General features: G+C 29.1%; 1 protein-coding gene across 2 annotated transcripts in view; it reads right to left on the bottom strand.

Moving 5' to 3' along the window:
* Positions 1-17,590, bottom strand: part of LOC136969520 (TOG array regulator of axonemal microtubules protein 1) — a 102,560-nt gene that overhangs the window by 66,477 nt on the left and 18,493 nt on the right. For both annotated transcript variants that reach the window (XR_010879835.1, XM_067263699.1), the window contains exons 3-4: positions 10,026-10,255; positions 5,866-5,939 (exon numbers count right to left, since the gene is read on the bottom strand). Coding sequence is in view for 1 of the 2 variants with exons in the window: in XM_067263699.1 (XP_067119800.1) it covers positions 5,866-5,939; positions 10,026-10,255 (304 nt within the window). In the remaining variant the exon portion in view is untranslated. The remainder of the gene's footprint in view (positions 1-5,865; positions 5,940-10,025; positions 10,256-17,590) is intronic.

Below are 17,590 nucleotides of genomic sequence, written 5' to 3'. Positions count from 1 at the left end.
TATAAAACATTCATACTTTTATCATCACTAAAAATTAATTGAAGCAAGTTCAGTTTTATAGATATAAAAAAAAAAAATCTGAAGTGATATTATTCTTATTTCAAGTTCTATGATCACATTAATTTTTCAATGTATGTAAATAAAAAAAAGTCATAATTTTTGTCAGAACAGTTTGATTGAAGCCAATGAAATTGTAATTTATCATAAGTGTTATTATAATTTTGTATAGAATTATGAATGTCAAATTCAATAATGATTATATTAATATATTCAATTTCTCAATAAATCATCACATTTCTAAAAGAATAAAGATTAAATATTCTTTTAAATAAGATGTATTCAAGATATAAAAAATTACCTTATATTTCAAATTTAGAAACTAAAGATCTGAACTTATTCTCAATAGACAGCAATTACACATAACTTGAGAATATATCTGACTTATGTCTATGTAACAAAATTAATGTATCAGAATTCAAAAAATCCACCAACAAAAGAATACCTTAATATGTAAACAAACATTTTTGACTGTCTTAATCAGTCATCCTCAAGTTTTAAAATTAATAAATTCAATAGGTAAAAATAATTAAAACATAAATATTTTAAAAATATATTTATGTTTTAATTATTGAAACTATCAAATATATTAATTTTAAAACCTCAGGACAACTGATTAAAAATATCTGTTTACATATTAAAGTATTTGTTGCTGGATTTTCAGTATTTGTGTGTTTGTTTATTCACTACATCCAGTTATACCGGCTGTAAGTTGATTTTTATAAAACTATTAATTCAAACAACTATGTTATTAAAAATTTCACGTAAACAATTAACAGTAAACAGATTTAAACATGTTTCAATCTGTTTATCTTTACATGTTTGATCTGATGATGCAATGTAAAATATCTGGAAAAATGTTTAATCCAAATAAAATAAGTTCAACTTCTTGAAATGTTTAACAATAATTTTGCTTGAATAATAGATGAAATTGGTTGTTACAAGGAAGAAACTATATATATCTGAAGGCACATTCTCTAGAAATCTTAATAAAATAGCTACATGAAATAAACTTTTAAAATAAAAATGAACACTCCAAACCTAAGATACCAGTGAAAAAATTAAACACAAAGTGCAAATGTTTTGGTCCGCATTAAACAGAAATTGTCAAGGCAAGCAAACTGCTGCAAAAAGCACTGGGGGTTGCCAAACCCGTGTGAAAGAGTGGAGTGTGTGACGTAAGGCGAGGTGAGGGGGGTTTACAGTTTGTAGAACGACTTCCAAGAAATTTATAGCTGCGTTATGGTGGATGGCCTTCATTTTTATCTAATAATAACCAGTTGTTAAGTAGCAGTTGTCAGATAACTTTTAAAATATTTTATATTTGCTATTAAATGCAAAACAGATACAATTTCCATAGTTTATCTATAGTTATGTACATTCCTGCTTAATATACTTATAATAATTCTAAAAAATACAGAAATAATTTATACATACTTATTTTTTTATAAAGTATTAAACTAAAACATCATTTATAATTTTGCATGACTAAGTATAAATATATAAATTAATATATGATGTGGTACTAATGCTGTTATATTCAATATGAATAAAAAGTAAAGACATACAGTTCAGTGTCAATATTAAATTCAAAAACAGTTATTATTGATCTTAAAAATATATAATCATTAGGACAAAATTTTATGTGAGTATAACAGATTATTATATATCAGATAAAAATTCTCATACTTCTATAAGAGAAAAGTAATTATAATAGCTTTATTTCCAGACAACAGAGCAAAAATTTTATTCATAAGTTATAATTCATATAAGATAAAGTTATTGATAAATATTAAAAATTTATCATCTATCATATAGTAAGAAGATATAATTTGAATAAATTTAGATCCAACACTTTAAAATAAATATAAAGATTTTAATAATATAAGCATTACATTAAAATATACGATTAACAATTCAATATACAGTATCTTAAAATGTAATTGGGAATTTTAATCTATGAGAAAACTAATGTTAATATGAAAAAATTTATTAATTTAATATTATATTTTTTAATATTTCCTTTAATATACCACTTAATAAAATAAATTTAGCAGGTTCTTAAGTTCATAATAAGTTAAGGTTTAAATTACTACAAAAAATTTTAATAATTAATTACCATAATCCCTCATTTCTAAGATGTATTATTTTTAAAAATTTTATTTTAACTTATCTGAAATAGTACAGTATCTTACAATCAACAGCATCTTACATTTGCAGTCCAAAACAATACTAAGCAATCATTATGAATACCATATGATACATTACATAAAAGTAAAACAGATATTTTTGGCTACACAGCTTAATGGTCAAATCAGCTTAAATGAGCTTTGCTAGTAACAAGTGTTAATTTAAATTCCTTTTTAATGTTTAGAATGCCTTCTAGATAATATAAGGCAGTGTAAAAAGAAAAGAAATGAAGTGAAGCATCTGATTATGTATTTTATAGCATTTGTTTTGTTTTGTGTTTTAACTTATTTAACAAAACTTTATATGAGTAAAATTGATTATTTAAAACTTTTTCCATATTTTACTTCATTAAAAAAATCTTAAAATTTGATTTCAAAATCATGTTGCATCTTGGATTCAACAAAATATGGTAAATACAGATTTAATTTTCTCAATGCTAATGAACTTTGTAATTGAAATTATCAACGATTTCATTTGTTTATAGTTTAAATTGTAAATTGATTACATTCTAACTGATTAAACCATTACTAACTGATTTTCTTGGATTCCTGTCAATTTAATGTTCAAAAACTGAAATTATGCTTTTGATTGGCTTGCAAATTTCAAATGTAAACAATTTTGAACTTGAATTTAAAAATTAATTTTTCCCAAAATATTTTAATTTCTTGCAATGATTAGTTAGAAAGAAAAAATCAATTGACTAATGGTAATTTTAAGAACAGCATAAACAGGTGATTTTTATTTAGTATCTCTTCTTTCAAACAAAGCTTATACCTTTTTATCATAAGTAAATTTCTATGATTTTTTGTCTTTTGAATAGACTAAACCCCCCAAAAAAAGCCCTTGCACCATACCAAACAAATTATTTTTAGTCAATATAGAGTAAAAGCTCAATATAACAGACCACTGCAAGACTGAAGAAATTGGTCTGTTATATCAAAAAGTCCATTACAGTACAGTAGAATCACATTAGAATGTATATCGATAACAGACCTGGAGAAAATACCTGCAAACTGCAGATGTCTTCTCCAGGTACAGATGCCAAATCAATGTATTTTTACCTCATTTCAGAAGTTCTGTTATTGCAAACATAAGACAATTCTACTGTATATAGTAATATCAACTTGCCCATTACTATATATTGATAATGTGAACAAAAGCCAATTACATAGTGAACAAAATTTCAGTTGTAAAGTACATAAGCCAGATTTTTATTAAACTAGTAAAAACAAAACTTTTATTCACTTTTTAAAAAATATTTTTAAGGATTGTTTTAAGAAAAGCTTGTTGTAGATTTTCTCTTGCTTTTCAAATATCTGAAATTGTCTACTTACTCAGAAACATTTCCTTACTGATTTCAGCTTGAGATTTTCCATGTTCAATCTAATAAATTATATCTATTTTTTGTGTTAAATCTAAAGCTTTTCATTCCTCTTTTATGATCCATGACCTTGCTTTACAGAACAAATGCAAGACTCCTCACTCATAGAGAAAATGAAATCAAAACTGAACAGAAGTACTCAATCAGAAAATAGAACAAAAACTAAATGTAATGTGAAAATCTATGCCAAAAAATGATTAAAAATTAATCTTTTATTATTTTTGTACTTATTTTTTGCAAATAAAGTAAATAAGATGATGGCTATGATGAAATAAAACAGCAAATAAAAAGTCCATAGTAATGGAAGGACAATGGTCTGTGAGACCTAAAAAATAGTCCATAGTAGTGAGAGTGAGTCCATTATAAAAGTCTGTTACAGTGAATGAGTTTTCTGATAATTTTCATATACTTTGGCCAAATTGACATCAGCTGCCTGTAATAACAGAAGGTCCATTATATCGGGATCCTTAATGTCAAGCTTTTACTGTATTTGTAAATTTTAAAAAGTAGTCTACTACTGACTATAAAGACTTGCTCAATCAGTAAATCCTATGAATAGAACCAGAAGCTGTTTCAATCTTAATCATGAAATATATACAGGAACTCCCCTACTTAGCAAACATTCAACTTATGAACTTTCAGACTTATAAACAATTTGACCATACATCTAAAATTTAAATTTTGTGTGGATTCTAAAGTTCTCTTGATGCTTATAGGGTGGTGTTAAAGTCAGTCTTTGGCCAATAATAAATAATAAATTTTAATAAATAATGTGAATTTATTTCATTTAAGTATTATCATTTTTCAGTTTTGTGCAAATTCCGACATTCATTGCTGCTTGTGAAGTGACGACAAAGTTGGTAATGTTTGAGTAATGGTATTTTTCACTATTGTTTGCAATTTTTATAAACTTTTACAGTTAGTGTTTCAAAAATGCATACAAAAAAATAATTGAAGCAGAGCATTAATGAAGCTTCTTCTATGAGGCTTACAGAATTGTGTTTGTTCTCAAAATCCATTTGATCAATTTTGATTAAAACTTTGCCATCTTCCATTAATTGCAATGTGGAATCCAAAAATTCAATAAAAATGGGGAGCCCATGACTTTGTTTTCAAGATATAAGGTCATTTCACAAGCATGTGCAACAAAGTGATAGTGCACGAATCATGCAACTTTATTGTTTGACGTTTCATGGTCACTAGCATGTCTTGTATGGGCTTATAGAATCGAGTTTGTTCTCAAAATTTAATAAATTGATTTTGATAAAACTTTGTCATTTTCCATTAACTGAGATGAGGAATCCAGAAATGTAATGTGAGTCCATTTAAATGTAAATCCAGCAATGAATCACTTAACTTTCCTGGCAACATTTAAAATTCTGGTGGTGCTATCTGTTACGATATTTCATTTTTAAAAAAACTGTTTACATTTTTAATTATTATAAAATGACAAAAAACTGTTAATTTTGAGGGTAGGGATAGGTTTTATAAAAAATTATAAATGCTAATAACAAGTAAAATTGTCATTAAGTCCGACCCTACTCAAGATATGACATACGACCACCCTTTATCTCTCCACCCTGTCGATCTTAAATCACCAAAATTTAATAGCATGAATCTTTCTAATACACAAATCTTCCTGCAAAATTTCATACATTTTCGAAAGCACAGTGGTTATTAAGCTTCAAAGAGGATGAACAAAATTGTGCCACACACAAACACACACACATTAACATCCTCACATACAGAAAAAAACTCTGAATGTTTTTGCATTTCTCGACATTTCAAGGTCTTCTTGAAATGTCGAGGGGGTTTCTAGGTTAGTTTTTGACTTGTGAACATTTCAACTTATTACAGAACCTTAGAAACTAGTCTATTTGTAAGCAGGGGAGAACCTATACATATTTTTTGTGTAAATGAAACTATTAAAACTTATGGAACATAAAAAGAAAACACTTGAAATTGGCACCATATTCAAGAAGATGGAAAAAAAAATTTTTCCTTATGGAATATCTCAAATGAGTTGAAAAATGTCAAAATATTTAAATAAATTAAATGATATACATCAAAATGTAATCTTTAATATGCTGTATATAAAAATTCAGGTAGAATGTCAGTATAGATTTTACACATAATTTTATTAAGCATTTTCTAAAATTTCAAATGACAATGAAAAATATTATCTTTATAAATAATATATATATGAATTTTGTATAAAATCTGTTAATATTACTTACTCGTGATTTTCATCTGACCCCCAACCAGTTGTTGTAATTGGCAACTCTTCATCATTTGCATCTGTTGCAATCATCTAAATTGTAAAATGAGTTTTAAAATATAAATAACTTTTCAACTTTTAGAAAACTATTTCTCATTATTTATTTTGAATTAATACACACACAAAAAAACACAATCAAACAATAAAAAATGTAATTAAATTAATTAGTACAAAATATAATGATTCATTCCTAGTTTCTTGATGTAATTTTTTAACAAATAAATGAATTAGATATTATTGATAAGCATATTATATAATAAAATAACTTTGTAATAATAAAAGTAACTTAAAAATCTTGAAAGTTTATAATTACAGGCTGTTCTCATTTAATGCTGGATTGTTTTTTGCTGATTGAAGAAAATGCCAATTTCAAAATTTTCCAAAAAATCCAAAAAAACGTTTTTCTACAATATGTAGAATATTCTTTTGCCAATACTAAATGCAAATATTTTTTTCACAACTGATGGTAGTGCTAGATGCTACTACAGCTTGCTTCTCTTTAATAGTGATTCCAAGCAGTATTGGTTTGTTTATTATTCTAAAGTGTTTATTATTCATATAATATTTCACTATTTTAAAGTGAAATTATTATGTAATACTAAAAACAGAAAAAGAACAGTCATGTCAAATAAAAGAAAATTAATAAATTCAAGATATAACATCCATCAATCCAGAACTTTAGAAGATGAAATGGAAGTCATTCTCTGAATGGAATGTGATAAAGGCTTTACCAAATTTGTAGAACAGAACATTTAGATACACAAAGAGAGGAAGTTGATAATAAACAGTGATGAACCAGTGTGTGTTGTAAAGATGATAATTACTGAAGCCTTTAAATGATTTCTTGCTGATGCCAGCTCATTAATTGAAGAGTGTTTCAAAATGGAAGCAAAATGACTTTGTAAGAAGGAGTTTAAATGAAGCTTTAGCACCTTATTATGAAATTCTTAAGGAGAGAAAAAAAAGGCAAACAACTTTGGATTCATATTTCGTAAAGATCAATGTATGATCCTCAACCAAGAAGATAATCATAGAAGTTAAGACAACTTCCAGTATACAGAGTATTCAATCACAAACATTTGCAGCTTCATTCAGAAGTGCTTTCAGGTTAAATGACAAGAGTTTAGTTTTACTGAGTTTCCATATGCTGTAAGTTATTTGAGTATCCTGTTCTAGATGTTCCAAAAACTTTTTTAAAAATTTCTAAGTTGTTCAGTTAGTAATGATTTGAATAATTTTCAAAATATTCTAAAATTTATTTTTAAAATGTTTTCCAGATGTCAATCATAAATCTGGATATTAAAGTTATAACAAGTGAATGTTAACATTAAAAATTAATTCACACTTCCTTATGTAAATTCAGCATAACTTGCCAAGCTTGTGCTAGATTTAACCTGCCTTTGTTATTAATGCAGCCTCCTATACAGTCCTTTTTGTAGATCTGATAGTTTCAGCTGTTTTAAGTTTTGTTCTGTCAAACATCATTCTTAAAAGTCTAGCTTCAGTCCAGTATAATATTATTTCAAGATCTGATGCAAACTGGGCTAGAGCAGTCATGTGGTTCTTTTTTATATCTTAGATATGTTCTTTAAGTCTAGATGCTAGCAACCTATAGGAATCTAGTAATGCACCAGTTAAAATGAAGGCAGCCTGTACTTGAGGATTTTAGAAGAAAATCCATTCTAACCATTTGTTTTCACAATATGTTTGTGTCTCCTTGTATATTTAATTAACTGCTTATTTAAGGTAACCAAAATCAGGTTTTACTGAAATCTGATTTTGGACACAACTGATTACAGTTTGGCCCAGCATCAGTCAACTATTGATGATAATTGGCTGGTGGTGGCTGAACCATAATCCTCAAAAAAATTTTCAACATCATCTAATTCTGGTTACCTTAGTGTTTCCTTGTATTTAAATATGATGCAAGTTTTGTTGAATTTCAACACTAATTATTTTATTTTCTGTAAACAATTAAAAATTATTTTCTTATAAAAATTCCTCAAGCTACTTTTTTATTTGCTTAATTACAACTATCTTTATAACCATAATAACAACTACAAAAAGTCAAATTAATAATTGATATAGTTGTTTATTACAATTTTTCATTAAAATTAAAACAGTAGTTTTACTGTTTTATTTAGATATAGTGTCAATTCACTTGCCTAATCAGACTATGGTAAATTTCAGTTGTATTACTATGTTATTCAGTGTCCAGACTATCGAGTTATATAATGAAGAATCATTTCAAATGTTACTTATATATATTTTGTACTTTTTATCAAGTCTATATCAATTCTTATTTTCTTTCATATAAAACTAAAATATGATACGATCCCTGTGTTACAGCTAGGGTTTCTCAAATGGAATCCCAGTTGTTGTTTTAATCTGGGAAATATCCCAGAAAATTCTTCTCATCCTGGGAAATCCCTCAAATTTCTTAAAAGTTCACTTTTTTTAATTCTGTGTTAAGATTGAGGAAATTTTGTAAATAGAAAGTATAATTAAGTCATAAACTGTCAGAATACATTTGTATCTATTAATTTTAAACCTACTTATTAGTTTTTTTAAATATTTCCTCGTTATGGTGTGTCATGGATTGTCAATAATCAATACATAGCCTATTTGTGACAGGGCTCTAAAAATTCTTTACTTGTCAGAACCGGTAATATCAAATAATTGTGCTTATGCTGTCTTAATTTTTAACCATGCCTAGTAGCTTCAATAACTGTGTAACATCAGGTTGTGCAAATTGAGCAAGGATACAAACGAGTATGAAGTATGCAAGTATGAAGTTTTTCTTCATAAACCTGATTATTACAGCCAAACAAACTGCTGAATTATCAGGTTATAAGCTCGATGCCACTATTAAAGCAGTCACAGACAGCCAAGGAAGACAAATCAAAAATACCAGAAAGCAAAAGAAGCACTACAATCTTGAAAACAAACTAGAAATCTTCCAGGCTACAAGTGAAAAAACACATAACATCTGTCTTCTCTTAAATTCATTAAACACGATTCCACTCTCACCAATTGAATCAGAAAGGGCATTCTCGATAGCAGGACTTTTCATTAGTAAAATAAGAATCAGATTGAGTAATCGGAATATTGACCATATTTGGTTTTCAAAATCTTATAAAAATTTACAATAATATTTTGTATTATGTTTTATTTAAATATTGAAAATTACTTTCTAACTTAGAAGTTTGATCTAAGTTCATTTTATTCTTTAAATTTTCAACTCAATTCAAAGGCATTTTTACTGTTGTTGTATGCAGTTTCCAGCAAACTTTAATAAATTGTTTCTATTTGTAAAAATTTCTACGTAATTCAAAGGTAATTTTTAATATATATCTTACACAGCATTATTAATATGATTTTGGAGGTTGCAGAACGTATTAAATTACTTTAAAAAATGAAAAATAATTATATCATTTGATTTCAAGATATTTTGTGTATCTTAAAAATAATTAATTCTATCCTGGAATCCCAGGAAACAGTTCACTTTTATCCTGGAATCCCGAGACAAGCAAAAGACCGGGAAATGAGAAACCCTAGTTACAGCAATAATATAAATAAGATTATCTTAATAAATTTTATTAAAATATCATGAAAACTGACGTCTTAATAAGATTGTTCTGCAATTTTAAAGATAAATGTTATAATAAACTAGATACACTTAGCATTATTAGTTTTTAGTGGATTAATATTTTGATTATTATGTTATCAGATGCGTGAACATGTATCTTAACTTTAGCATGAAGTTTACCTATCCATTTATTGAGTAGTTTGTTAATTAAATTTCAACACTGGTTTATAAAACAGAAATAAACAATTACATTAAATTCTAAGCATTAGAATTTAGATTTCCATTCCATTAAATTTAACAGAAAACATAATCATCTCCTTGAACAATAATATGTTGCTAATGATCCAAATTAATACAAAATTAATGTAATCAAAGATTTGTATAATCATGGTTTATATTTGAATAAAACTAGCAAATAAAGAAATAAATTAGTATCATTTATAGAGGAACATAAACTTGGAATATATTGAACATTACAAAATTTATCATTTAATGTAAATAATTAAATTAGAAATTTCCTATAAACATACCTTTTCAGAATTTTCTAGCTCTGATGTAACAACTGGTGTATGTGCATCTAAAATTTCTTTTTCTGTATTGTTCAGATCAGAACTTGTTTGTGATGATGACGACGATGCTGATGATGGTGACAAGGATGATGATGATGAAGAGATTGCAGGTAATAGAGGAGATGAATTATTTTGAGACATGGACATTTTTTTATACTTTGCAGAAATGTTTCCACACTGTACTTCTTCATCTAAAATATATTAAAAATTATTTTAAAACTTTCACTTTAAAATTTATTTAAGTAAAAAGGAAATAATTTAAACTTATAATACAAATATATTCTGAATAATTCATTTTCCATTTTAAACAGTTTTGATATATTCAAGAACGTAGCCACACAGGGCAGTAAAGGGTAGCATTACTAAACTAAGCATTCTCAAACTAAGGCTCTTTTTCCTGCTGCCCCATATGAGTTTAAAAGTAAACAATGTACAAAACATGTCACAAGCAGTTGACCATTAGATTAAACAGAAAATAGGCACATCAAACTCAAATACTAGGCTACATGGATAGTCATAAAGCAAAGAATAAAACCGAATATTTGTTCAGCCTTTTGCTTTTTCTTTTATCAAACATTTTCATGTGTATCACTGGTTTGTATATGACAAGCCAGGATTGCAATACCAATATGGCAGCTCCTTGAACAATAATATGTTGCTAATGATCTTGGGCTATTGCATTTTCATGGTAGCCTATTTACCTACAATGCCATACATAAGCTATGAAACCAATCAGCAATGCAGGTGATTCACACTCAGAAATTTCTGGTTACATACTTGTATACGTTAAAATTAAATTAATTTCATGATTTTTCTTTATACGCTGATATTTTTCTTAAATAACTAAAATTTAAAAATTTTTTAATTTTTAAAAATACATTATACACTCATATATACTTACTGACAGAAAAGTTAGACTTTGAACACCTCTAAACAAAATCATTTGATTATTGTAAAACTCAGTGTAGATAAAGTCTCAGACAGGTAGCAAATTATTACATTTGTGGTTCAATTGCATATCAGATGATGCCATCAGAGTTCATTAAAATTGCTAACACCTGTAGTTTATAAAAAGCACTTCAGAAACTCTTGATGCTCAGAATTTTCAGTACTTGTTGTTGGGAAGACTTCGAATGTCAGGCATGCTTACATGATGCAGTGAAAGACATGATGCACATCCAATAGAGTTTAAAGAAAGCTGCATTATTGGGCTGAGGGAAGTGGGATATCTGTTTTGACAAACTGCCTACAATCTGGGTCATTCTGAGCTGACTGTCAAGTGGTGTTGAGGACAGTGGATAAGCCAGAGCATTCATACATAGCAAGCATGTTCTGTCTGATCATGATTGGCTTTGTTTGTAGTAATACAATAACAGAGAAACATGGACTGCTTCAGACTGGCAACATATCATCTTTAGCAATAAATTTCAATATGTTTGTTAACAGACAACTACAGGAAATCCTTGTTAATTTGAACTTGGTAGTTCAAAATCCCATTAGTTCGTAACATACTTTGTCCCAGCCAGAGATATAGATTTATATGTTAAGGAATTCAGTTAGTTTGAAATATGGCTACTTTATAATTCTGGTTGTGACCCCTACATAACTGGTTTCTTCACCCGACAGTGTACGTTTTAGCAGGACTTGGTAGATTCCAGATTTTTCATTACTTTATATTTCAAAGTGAAAATTCTGTCCAAACTGTGATAATGCATATGTTAACTTGTTTATTTAGATTGAAGTGCCTTGATGCTATAAGAGAACAACAGACCAAAAACAACACTAATCTGGTCAATATGACTTTGCTTTTACAGTAACACATTTTCAGTGTCACCTTATGTATGGACTACCTTTTTTTCTCTTATTTTATAAAATACGGCTGGTTTCAAGATTGCAAGATTGGGCTACGAGTATTAGATTAAAATATTTGTAGGGCTCTAGACATTTGGGCAACTTACTACTTTTTGGGCCACATATTCTGCTTTACTTTTTATAAAACCTATCTGGTGACTCTCATCAGACACATGCTGTTTACTTGAAGTTTATTTATATTATTATTATTATTATTATTAATTACTAATTAACAAAAATAGTTCAATAATAAATAATAAGATCCTGATATACTTTATATATAAAAATGAGTGTATACACAAATATTGTGACGTACAATAATCATACAAAGAGTTGCTCACTGTTTAAGAAGTTTCTTTATTGCCTTGTGGTTTAGTCAAATATACATTTCGGGCTCAAGCCCCTCATCAATTTGACTGATTTGATAACAGTATTCTGTTATCAAATCCTTGCCTAATTATATCACCACATGTATCCAGACAAAAGGAGGTTGTACAAGATAGTAAAAGTTTCTTTAAATTATACCACTGTTCCACAGGAATTTTCTCTTTGCTATGATATTGAAATCATCTATTACCATTGTCATTATATTCGCAGTAATAAAGTTTAATTTTAATGTGTAACCTTTTTGTAATGAATGTGACCTATTGTGTTCACAACAAAATTAAACATTTCTGAGGATAGTTTCAGTAAATAACTTTTTTTGATACATTCAAAATTAAGAAATGGCTTCAATCAGCAAGAAAATGTTTCAGGTGAAATGTTTGATTAATTAAGTATAAAGAATAAGCATTAGAGACATTTTGGTTTAAAGTAAAGTAAATTTTTTTTAAAAAAAAAAAAAAAAAAAAAAAAATACAGGTGAAAATTACTGACCATTTTTCAACTTAAGTATACAAGAATACTTAATTATTTCTAATCTTTTTATCTCAGTTTCAATAAAAATAATATATATTGTTATTATATTATTATACTCTCTTTTTATAATTTACAATTATTTCTTTATTAATATTTTTGTTTAACTATTTACTTAATTACCTTATAGTTATTAGAATCCAGTTGTCATTGTTACAACTACAACATATACTTGTATAACTTCTGCATCCAAGTAATATTGTGTTAATTATAATTTTATGTATATTTATAACTGTTCCAACCCTGGTATCTCCATCTTATTGTAGTGGTGGTGTTTGTGTGCCTTGATGACCCTGAGGGCTTAACTGGTGGTAGCCATAGGGCATACAAAGTTAATGTGTGTTGTTGTGTATGCTCCAGTTGAGTTGAGTGTGTTTGAAGAGAAGGATGAATTCTGAAGTGTTCTGTTGGATGTCTTAAACAAATGCAAGGCAAATGAAAAAATTGTGTTATTAGGTAGTATGAATGCACATTTAGGTGTGTGATGGACATTTGTGGTCACATGTAGGTATGATTTGATGGAATGAATGACAATGGTGAGTGCCTGGTTGAACTATGTGCTGCAAGGTATTTGTTCATTTACAACATATTCTTTCCACAAAACTCAATCCACGTGTATACTTGGGAGAAAGAACACTGCAGCAAAAGAATATGATCGACTTTGTGATATATGATGAAAGATTAAAATGGATGGTGAAAAATGAGGGCAATGAGAGGTTGTGACAATTACCTAGTCAAGTCGAGGATACAATTGCTGAATAGCTGATGATATAGAAGACAAAACAGTGAAAGGAAAATTTTAGAATGTGTGAAAATTAGAGTGCCTGAAAGAACAAAAATTACAGTATAAAGAAAATATATCTGCTAAGCTAAATGAGCTGTGTGTGGATGTTACACAAAACCCAAAGAATCTGCGGAATGCTGTAAAAAATGTGTGGTATTATGAAGATGGGCAAACAAATGAGGCACTGCATGGTGAAATGAAGAGGTTGCTGAAGCTGTAAAGAGAAAGAAAGAAGCCTAAGATATTTGAATGGTGGAAATAAGGATGAGTAACCATGAATGCAAAGAAATTGTGAAAAAGAGAAGAATGTGCTAAGGATGAAAGAGCTAAGAAATTGAAAGTGGCATTTAAGGATTACCAAAAAACTTTTAGGCAGTATATGAAAAAGGTGAAAGGTAGTGGTGCATATGTGGGTACAAAAAGTGTGAAAGATAAGAATGGTTATATGTTGTGGAGGAGTGAGAATGTCTTGGAAAGGTGGAGAGAATATTTCAGTGAGCTTTTAGGATGTGCAGATGTCAACAACGAGGTGTCTAAGTGTGAAGTTTGGATGTCTGTAAACGAGGACAATCATGAATGTAAGGAGATCAGTGTACTGTACTGTACAAGAGATGAGAAGAACAATTGACAATTTAAAAATGGGGAAAACTGCAGGTGTGGATGGAGTATGCGCTGAAATATTAAAATATGGTGGCAATGTGTTGTTGGCATGTATGACAAACCTCTTTTGTCTGTACTGGGAGAAAGGGTGGGTGCCAAATAATTGAAAAGATGCTATTATTGTTGCTCTGTGTAAAAGGAAAGGTGATTGCAGAATGTAAGAATTATAGAGGTATAAGTCTGCTAAGTGTACTAGGAAAGATATTTGCACAAGTTCTAGTGAAGAAGGTGATGAGAATTACTAGGGGAAACATCTGGAATGCTCAGTGTGGGTTTGTGGCAGGAAAGAGTTGTATGGATCAAGTCTTTAGATTGCAAATGATTGTTGAGAAGTACCTGGGTGTGAACAAATGTTTTTGCTGCATTTGTGGATTTGGAGAAGACACATGACAGAGTAAAAAGAAAATACTTGTGGGATGTTCTCTGTGAGTATGAGGTGAGTTAGAAGCTGCTTGAAGCAATAAAAGTATTATATGAGAACAGCAAAGAATGTGTTAGAGTGACTGGTGAAATGTTAGAGTGGTTCAATATGACTATCGGAATGTGTCAAGGTTGTGTGATGTCTCCCAGGCTATTCAATATGTACTGTACTTGGACAAATGTGTGAAGCAATTGAAAGAAGAGCAAATGGATGTGAAAGTCGGTGGGGTAAGCTGTTCAATTGCTTATTATATGCTGATTATACAAGGTGTGGCTATTAAATAACGAGACTGACACTGCTACAGAAGAAGTATGCATGCGCCAAACACTAGCAATCGACAGCTGTTTAGCATAAAGTCTTCTCTTTCGAATGCAATACCTCTCACTTCTGTAAACAAATCTGTATAGCCGTAGCCTTTGTTCGCATTAGAGTTGTTTTTTGTTTTGCTGGAAAAATGTTAAGTGTAACAATAGAGCAACGAATGTTGTGAAATTTCACACAAAACTTGGAAAAACCGCTACTAAAAACTTATAATTTATTGAAAGTGTATGGCAATGAATATTTATCGCGTGCATGTGTTTTTGAGTAGTTTAAGCATTTTCAAGATGGCCGAGAAGACGTTGAAGATGATTCACGCTCTTCCACATCAAAAATGGAACATTGTCTGTCAAGAGGTTTCTAGCTAAGTACAGCATCCCAGTGTTAGACCATCTGCCTTATTCATCTGATCTTGCGCCATGCGACTTCTATCTGTTTCCTAAGGTGAAATCTTCATTAAAACGAACAAGATTTGAGTCCGTTGAAGCTGTGAAAGAGAAAGTGGCACACGTCCTGAAGGAGCTGACAGAAGAAGACTTCTAGCACTGTTTCAAACAATGGAAGATTCGCATGGAGAATTTTAGAGATAAAGGAGGGGTGGATATTGAAAGTGATAATAAGTAAATATGTATGAAATTAAACTAAAACGTTTACAGCATCAGTCTCGTTATTTAATAGCCACACTTCGTATACTGTTCTACTGTCTGAAAGACAAAGTGAACTACAATATCTTATGTTGAAGTTGAATGAGAGCTGCAAAAAAATGGCATTGAGAATAAATGGAGAGAAAATAAAGGTTTTAGTGTTTGAAAGAGATGAACAAATGAGTGAGTGCAAGATACAGCTGAATGGTAAGAGGAGAGGAATGGCAGAATAGATAGGAAGATTGAATGCTTCTATGAAAGTGGTTAGGTGCACAGGGCAATTGGTTTGTAAGAATATGTTTCCAAAAAAGGCAAGTATGACTGTGTACAAGAGTGTGGTCCTCCCAACTCCATTGTATGGTTGTGAGGCGTGGGTGTGGAGAATGAAGCATAAGAGTAGAGTGATTGCAGCTGAGATGAGATACCTGAGGTGTGTATATGGTGTGACAAGGAGAGATTTGGTAAGTAACAAAGATGTGTTGGTGGCAATGTGGTGTGAAAAAGAAACTGATTGAGAATGTGCGTCATGGATTTCTGTGCTGGATTCGCCATGTAGAGAGAATGCCAAAAGATGAGGTGTATAAGAAGTTGTGTGTGAGAAATTTAGAGGTAAAGAGAGGGTGTGGAAAACCAAAGAAAAGATGGGCTGAGCAAGTGGAAGGGTGTCTGAAAGAAAAAACAGATTCAGAGTGAAAGAAGATGCCAAAAATGTGTGAAAAGAGTCATCAATGTGGAAGAAGCAAAAGAGGTATGTATGGATAGACAGAAATGGCATAAGATTGTCAGGTATGGGTGTAGTGTATGATTTCAGCAGGTCCCAGAGTAAAAGTTTGAATGAGTGTTCCTGGAATGCTTTGCCCTGCCTATATGATGTTCTTCAGAGGACTGAAGCTTGCAGAGTGTTGTGCAAGCTTCAAGCTTCCTTTAGGGAATGCCATGATAGTATAGATAGACAGAAAGATTTATAATTGTAACCTATAAAAAACTTTGTATTGTTTTCAACCAAATTGATGTTAAAGAGAACTGATGAGGAACATAGTCTGAAATGCATTTCCTTCAGAATCAATAAAGCCTGTATATCCTAGTTGTGTTTCTGTGTGATTAGTTCTCTTAAGTAATGTAATGCTTACTTCTAACAATATGAAAATAAGAACACACAATCAAGTACAAAATTATATATCCTGTTTGATTTTTTTTTATGTAAAATGAATGCATAATCTTTTTTCTTATTTAAATGAGTACAACAAGAATAAAACATCATTATAGTATGCTATGTTTTCTTTTTATTACTAGTGCATTTTCCATTTAATGAATGTTCTATATAACAAATTCTTTGAGTTTCCTGGAGGTAATTCATTATATGGAAGTTTGACTGTAACTGGTTCTTTTAAAAATTTAATAAGTTACAACAAAAATTATTTAGAAAAATAATTTAAAATTTAACCTTAAATTCTAAAATTACTATAATACATTTTAATTAAGTTGCATATTGATAAAAATTAAATTATAAGAGAAATTTCTTTAAAAAACATTTTGTTAAAAAAATAAACATTACTTTGTTAAAGATTTTCATATAATATCTCCAATTACAAAAAGAAGTAATGTCTATTTAGATTAAGATTAATGATTCAAATTTCACTATCTCTTTTATAACCACTTCATATATATAAAAATATGACTAAAAAACTGCATAAATATTAAAAAATAACTCTTACATATACAAATAATAATAAAGAATTCCTTTATATCTCTTTTAATGTAATGGTCTTGAGAATCTCTTTTGAAGTATTTATATACAGTTTTTTCTATTCAGCATTATCAAATACTTGCTACATTATTTTTATGTTATATAATTAATAGTTAAATTAATTTGACATGTGATAAAGTCTGTCATGGTCTCTTAAAATCTTAAGAAATTTGGTAATTTAGAAAA

The sequence above is a fragment of the Centruroides vittatus genome, unplaced genomic scaffold (assembly GCF_030686945.1).
Source record: "Centruroides vittatus isolate TY-2023 unplaced genomic scaffold, ASM3068694v2 contig_18, whole genome shotgun sequence".
NCBI lineage: Eukaryota > Metazoa > Arthropoda > Arachnida > Scorpiones > Buthidae > Centruroides > Centruroides vittatus.
This window is presented reverse-complemented; position numbering and strand designations above follow the sequence as displayed.